The sequence below is a fragment of the Cebidichthys violaceus genome, unplaced genomic scaffold (genome assembly GCF_023349555.1).
Source record: "Cebidichthys violaceus isolate CVI_PGR_0920_01 unplaced genomic scaffold, fCebVio1.0.p SCAF_14, whole genome shotgun sequence".
Taxonomy (NCBI): domain Eukaryota; kingdom Metazoa; phylum Chordata; class Actinopteri; order Perciformes; family Stichaeidae; genus Cebidichthys; species Cebidichthys violaceus.
In genome coordinates, this window is record NW_027176307.1 from 1,562,823 (window position 1) to 1,570,078 (window position 7,256).

The window sequence follows — 7,256 nt, forward strand, 5'->3', positions numbered from 1 at the left end:
AACTGTTGATTAAAATAGTTTTACTTAGCCTGGTCCACTTTTAAAAAAAAAGCAAACAGCACAGAAATAAATCTCATGTAAAATATCCTAAAACTGCTCTAACCTTGGCAGGACGTGGTGTTGTCATGTGGTACTTTACTGAGTGAAAAAAGGGGGCTTTTTAACAAACAGTAAAAACAAAAAAAAGACGCTAAAGAGCATTTAAAATATTGTGCCGTTTTTATTTTTGTGTAAAAATCACACAGCTGCTAGTTGACTCTGCAGAGATACAGTACATCCATGCAGTTAAACATCTAGGATCCCACAGCCAAGAGAGAAGAAATTAAATAGAATATTCTTTCGCTGTTAGTCAGCAATTAATGCAAATTTACATATGAGTCCAAAAGTGTGTATCATATACAATATACAACACAGATCTGGGAGCATATAGCATTCAAAATCCCATCAAAGACCTTGTGATTGCTCCTGCCTGCCTGGTTTACCGTTTGGGTTTAAGATGAATGGGGAGCTATTGTGCTAGCAAACAGAAAAGGGTTTTAAATGGTATTAGTTCCAGGTCTGGAAACAGCGCACGCACGCACGCACGCACGCACGCACGCACACACGCACACACGCACACACGCACACACGCACACACACACACACACACACAGTAAATCATCATCCTCAACAGCAGAAAAAGAAAAAAAAAAAAAAGAAGGCGACCCTTGATACAACAAGGAAGAGGTCAGTCAGCCACCGTGGAAACCTGAACACCAGTGGGGAAGTAAGGCTTTAGTAGAAGACAGATCCTTCACGAACACACAGGAAGCTCTGGGGACAAAACAGTTTTCAATAATAATTAACCAACCAAGACTGGATCTTTTTACTGGCACAAAAACCTCACAGTTTCTAAGGACGTACTGAAGACAAAACTTGAGTGGTTAATTATTATTATTCTTCTTAAAGCTTTTTTTTTTTTTTTTTTTTTAAATACATGTGAAAGACAAGACCAACATGCAAACGTTAAAAGAAAGCAGAAGAGTGATGTAACATAAATACAAATAGAAATAAGGGGGGGGGGAGGGTAAGTTCAAAGTGCAGTTGGGTCATTCAGGTCTCCCATTCTGCCGACTGGTCTCAGACTGTAATCCTGTTAAGCTTCATCTACGACCAGCACGAGTCACATCCTGCAGATTTGGGGTAAACGTGTCCCGATAAGACACTGATCTGGATTTCCCTCTTGGGCCGGGCGGAGGGGGGGGCTCCAGAAAAAAGAAAAAAGGCTAAATGAATCACAAACATACAGTAGATGGTGTTCTGGAAGATCTAAGATACAGAGTACACTGTTCACACAGTTGCTACTATCATAGTACAAACAGAAGTAGAGTTGGTCTGTGAGGACGCATCGCCCGTGCTTGCATAGTGCCGACTGCCCGATTTGGAGAACAGATGAATCTTTAAACCAATATTAACTCTTATCTGCTCCATCAGTTTTGGATCTGTGCACGTGTGTTTGCTGATCGGAAAAAAATCACAGAAAAAAAAAAAAAAAAAACCCCATCAGCAACACAATTCTTCATAAATGCGCCTCCTGCAGTCGAGCAGCTGGAATATCTTCAAAACCCTTCAAGTGAATGTTTAACTAAAAGAGACGGGAAATGACCACAGCAACCAAGTATAACATGTTTGACAGAAAGCAGAGATGTTGATGCATGTTTGAAAAATAAACCAAGAGAAACCTGTAGGAAGGGAAAAGAGGTTTTAAAACAGAGCCAACACAGAGGTGAGAGAGCAGAGTGAGAGTTCAGTCATTTGGCATAAAGTTAAACCATTCAGTCACATCAAACCCCAGACAGTTTAACATACATTCTTTCACCACATCATGCCATCAACACACACACACACGCACGCACGCTTCAAGGGGCAGTAACAAGTGAGAGGTGGGCTGAATTCATCACAGGATGAGGTTTAAAAAAGAAAAAAAAGAAAAAAAAAAAGCCTTCACCATTATGATTTAGCCGTTTAAGGCCTCACAAAACACACACATAAAATCCTGTCCAGAAGTAGCCCGTTATGTTTAATGGAGAGACCAACCACACCAAACCCCAGTCAAAAAAAAGGTACATTTTAGGTTCCTTGCTTACTGGCAGAAGTAGATTCCTTCTCATGTTTTCAAAGCCTCTAAAGTGTCTCTGATCTATTTGTTAGCAGATTATCTGAAGATGGAGACATTCGGAAAGCAAATGTTCAGAAGATAGACGATATTTAAATCACAAATGCTTTTAGAGTTTTCCACAATTGTTGTCCAGTTTTGAAGTAGAATAGGCCGTACACCAATGAATGAGAAGACATTTAAAAGGAATAGTTCTACTTTTTGAGAAATACAAATAAGGTTTCTTCTCTAGAGTCAGTAGATGAAGCAAAAACAAAAAACATGTTGAGTGAATTTTAGAGATGCTGGAGTTTTGAACTCTGGATAGAGCCAGGCTAGCTGTTTCCCCCCCGCTTCCAGTCTTTATGCTAAGCTAAGCTGAGCTAATCACATACGTAACAAACATGATTGATATGGATCTTCTCATCAAACTCATTAAGAAAGCAAAGTGTATTTCACAAAAAGTACTTAACTGCTTCTTTAAATCTGCCTGATTTTAACAGGAGTTTGGTGCTGCAGAGTCTTTACCCCATGAGAGAATAAACACAGTGGTGCTACATTCAAGCAAGTCAATAATCAGGAACACAATATACACACAGTCACACACACACACAGTCACACACACACACACACACACACACACACACACACACACACACACACACGCATGATAAACACACTCTGACTTTCTTCTTCAGTCATTCAGAGAGTAAAGTAATCAGACACCAGCAGTTTGTCTTGAGACGGCACTCGCAGTTTGAGCGTCTTGCTCCTGACCGTTTATCAGTCCGATGTCGTCCACACGTTTACCTCTCTTTAGAGAAAATTAAAAAAGTGCCGGTTTGTATAGTCTCCTCCCCCTACGCTCCTGTCCCCGCCTCCTCGTGGTACGACTGTGCTCTCGGGTCCTTCCGTTCTTTTGATTAATTAAGGGTGTGATTGAGCGTAAGAGTTGCAACAGAGCACCCTGCAGCAGGTCGGAGTCTCCGGGGGAAAGCCGTGATGGTGGAAGGAGGAGGGAGGGAGGGATGGAGGGGGGGGAGGAGTCACACCGAGGGCGCCTTCACTACAGCAGAGTTTTACTCCTCCACGTTGGTTAAAGATGAGAGAAAGGTCTGAGCTGCTCCAGCTGGACTTCCAGGGATATCCTCTCTTCAAGCAGGTCCTGGAAAATGACAAGTTATCAGTTGTTTTTTTTCACCAGAGGGAAAGAAAAAAAAAAAAAAGGGTCAAAACGAAAACGTTGTAATCCTACGTACCTTCAGCTGTTGCTGCAGTTCACTGTTAAGTCGCGCCAACACTGTGTTTGTCTCCTTGTTTCTTCTGATTGAAGCTTGAATGGCCTTTTTGTCTTTTCCTACTGACCTGAAAACACACACAATGTTTTATTTTACTAAAATACATAAAAAAACTAAATTAAAGCAATAACTTCCGAAGTGTTGTTAACCAACCAACCAACCAACCAACCAAGTTCTTTTACCTGGGGATGGAAGGCTGAGTGGCCAGGACGGCAGCTATGACGTTTGATTTCTGAGGACCATGCTGCTCGTCCTCCGGTCGTAGCTCGTCTTCAGATTTCAACCTTCGCCGCACAGGCTTTGGAGGAGGCGCTAGCGGACCAGACCCAGAACCAGAACCTTTGGCCTGATGGGGGATGGGGGGAAGCATGAGAGGGAAAAAAAAAAAAAAAAAAAAAAAAAAAAAAAAAGTTCTGTCTTTAGTCCTACTGTTTGCAAGGAGGGAGCTTCTCACTGTTGTTCCTAAAAAGTAATTCATGTATTTGCAAATGAAACGATAAAGTGATTAATCGATTAGTCTCAAAGGAGAAATTTCTTAGAAACATTTCGATGTGGGAAACTATGGTCGGCATTTATATACGAAACAAATCAATTAGATAATCAAGTAAATCATCGGCAGCTTAATTTTCAATGAAAATAATGTTTAGTTGCAGCCTCTACTTATCTTGACCTTTATCACATTAATACAAATGTTTCTATTCTGCAAATGTATTCACAATAATCACCTAAGACCAGACCAGACTTCATTACATTTTGTAAATATTGTTCAGTTTATTCATGTTCATGTTGACTCACAGAGTTGACAGTAGCTGAGGCTCTCTCATCTGCTTGGCCGTCACTCTTGACTGTTCTTAAAGGGCCGGCTCCCTCCGAGGACTTCTCCACCTGTCAACACAAAAACAGCTTATCTGTAAAATTATGGCTCCAATTTTTTTTTTTACCATGCACAATAGATAGCGCATTTTTCACATGCATCCATCAAATTTACTGTATTATGATCAGAACTTAAATTTTCTTATTATAATGTTATTATAATGGGAAAGCTCAACGATAAATGGCAGAACCCTTGCAATTGTATCTGAATAAAAATGTTTACTAGACAATATTGTTTTGGTAAATATAAAGTTAAAATAAAGTTATTTCAGTTAACAGCTGATTGTTTGCATCATGACTCATTGTTGCGAAAGCTTTGAACACTGAATGGCATCGTTAATAAAAAAGATGGCAGATGTCGATGTGCCTTCAGGAAGTTCAGAAGCAGCATGGCCAGGCAACAAGAGTTGATTGTGAAATGTTTATAATGAACAGCTTCCTAGTGATAGAGACACCCAAACTCCAGGTAACGACATACCTGTCCGGGCTCACTGTGTACGTCGACCTCCGGCAGGCTGGAAGGCTGTTCAGATGCAGCGAAGGCCTGAAACTGACTGAAGTCAGCGAAATTGGGCTGCTGGGGAATCTGTTGGGGGGAGGTGGTGGTGGTGAGCACCGCACCGACTCCTGGCGCACCTTCAGCCTCCGCACGATGCCCGGTGTGTGGTGCTGACGTCTAGAGAGATAGGGAGAGGGGAGGAGGGTGAAGGCCTTCATATTGTCAAGATAACCCTTGATGCAGGATTTATGATGATGAGATGTCCCGTCTTACCTGCGTGGGTAGCGGTCGGGGAGGCACAGCGGGCGGGTAAGCTATCGCGGAGGATTGTGGTTGTCCTGCAACAGCCGCGGCAGCGAAGGTGCGGTTCATGTCGAGAGACGAGGAGCGGGAGTGAGACGGGTGAGGGCGGGGTGGAGGGGGAGGCGGGGCTACCACCTTCAGAGCCTCTGGAGACGCTCCCGACTGAGACCTGAAGACAAAGATTTATGTTTCTGGAGTTATGGAGAGAATGTACAGTTTTACTTTATCTATTTCCAATGCGGTGGAAAGATGGTCAAAAACACAGATAAACATACATAGATACAAAACTCAAAGACATATTCACAGTGATTGTCCAACAAAAGTAAGAAAACATAAACCCCAACAATAAAGAACATAAGCAAACTCAAATCCCGTGATAGCCACTGACCTTTGTCTTGTGGTTGGCTCCTGGTCTGAGGTGAAGGAGTCTGAACTGCTGTAACCATCACCTTCATCAGAGACACAAAAAAAAACATCCCATAAACATCTGATCAACCTACTGATTATCATGCGTTTACAAGAGATACGAAAGAGATGTTATGCCACAGTTAGTTCCAACCTCAGTGAGCCAAAAATTAAACATTCAATATAAAAAATTAGCAAATGTCCTCACTTTGGTCAAGCTGATGAATATGCTCGAAAAAGGTTCTTATAGATTAGTCTCACTTAAAGAGGACAACCAACATTTGTTCGAGTTGCACTGTGGGTAATGTAGGTGCCAGGTTTGGACAGGGAGGAAGAATGTGTGGATGAAATTTCTTCTGAATCCATTTTAATCCTTTTTTTTTTTTTCCTTCCTTAAATTCAAACAGTGCTTCTGGTGGAGTTCCGTTCCAAACACGGATTCTCTGGCACAGCAGCCCATGCTTTACTCACCTACAGTGTTGGCAGCTACGAACATGGAGGCAGGTAAATTGGCTTCTTCGGACAGTTCCGGAGGTTTAGCCAGCAGCGGACTGGTTGGGTGGTTGTGGTCTGAAGGATTGAGCAATAACAGGGAGGCCACAAGTGTTGAGTCAACGGTTCATGGTGACGAGAATAACTTCAAACAGTTCGCCGTCTTACTACTAATTTCGTCCCAAAATATCGTCAGTAGCAGCTTTAGAAAGTAAACTAAAACAGATGTTTAATGACGTTTCTGTTTTCACAATGCTGTACATACAAAGCTTGTGTTACAACAAGCTTGCTGCTGCACTCACATAATGACAGAAACGACTAGTACTGATTCATGAAATTGTAATCTATGCTGTGGAGAGTCAGCCTTGAGGCCAGATGTTGTCTCACCACTGCCGGTCCTCTTCAGCTCCATCTCCTGCATGTGGATCTTACTGGGGGTCATCCGGATGGGGACCGGGTGGACGATGGCCGTGTCCTGAAGGACAGATGTGTCGGGACAGGAGGTGAGAAAGACAGATTTATGACGTTTCACTGGAGAGATATACGTTTGTAGTCCACATCACTTCATTATCCGTTTACTTTGTCAGGCTTTGCCTCCATCAATCCACTTGGTTTGATACACAGCAGCCTAGCATATAACAAAGTAAAGACTCAACTGCTTCAATCACATGATGTGTTGAGTTTTTGGATTGGTGGTGTGGACCCATTTTCATCATTTTAAACTGCCATCGTTTCAAGAGATTTACTGAAGTACAATTCTTGGGGGGGGGGGGGGGGGGGTTACAGCAATGTTCAGGTTCTGCTCAGTGATTCGCTTGGACTTCAGAGTACCCAAAAGCAATTTAAAGAAAGATGCACACTCTAGCAATAATGCAAATTGTGGTAGTCAATACTGCACTTTTCACCAGATTTATAGTGCAGAGCTATTCGTGAGCAAATTAATGCTGTAAGAAAAAGAAATTCTGCCTCAAGAGCAAAAAAAAAAAAAAAGGACTTGGACACTGCGAGGGTAAAAGAAAAAGCACCACAACATTTTAAGTACTTACAACATTTGACAATATATGGAAAGTGTATCTGTCACAATCAGCAAATGCACAAGTGATTGGTGGATGTCACTGTAGGAAAAAAAAGGTGATGTCCAGTAGAGGCTAAGCCAGCCAAATCACAACACATACTGGCTGCAGACTGCACTTTGAAAGAACATCATGCACAGAGAGAGAGAGAGAGACAGAGACAGAGAGAGAGAGAGAGA

The 7,256-nt window shown here is 42.2% G+C and overlaps 1 protein-coding gene across 3 annotated transcripts in view; it reads right to left on the bottom strand.

The window, feature by feature from the left end:
• Positions 1-200: 200 nt before the first annotated feature.
• Positions 201-7,256, bottom strand: part of reps1 (RALBP1 associated Eps domain containing 1) — a 16,187-nt gene continuing 9,131 nt past the window's right edge. For all 3 annotated transcript variants that reach the window (XM_068708433.1, XM_068708432.1, XM_068708430.1), the window contains 9 exons: positions 6,392-6,479; positions 5,984-6,082; positions 5,496-5,556; positions 5,078-5,276; positions 4,784-4,981; positions 4,228-4,317; positions 3,615-3,778; positions 3,394-3,499; positions 201-3,299 (listed from right to left, as the gene is read on the bottom strand). In XM_068708433.1, the coding sequence (XP_068564534.1) occupies positions 3,231-3,299; positions 3,394-3,499; positions 3,615-3,778; positions 4,228-4,317; positions 4,784-4,981; positions 5,078-5,276; positions 5,496-5,556; positions 5,984-6,082; positions 6,392-6,479 (1,074 nt within the window). In that variant the 3' untranslated portion in view covers positions 201-3,230. The remainder of the gene's footprint in view (positions 3,300-3,393; positions 3,500-3,614; positions 3,779-4,227; positions 4,318-4,783; positions 4,982-5,077; positions 5,277-5,495; positions 5,557-5,983; positions 6,083-6,391; positions 6,480-7,256) is intronic.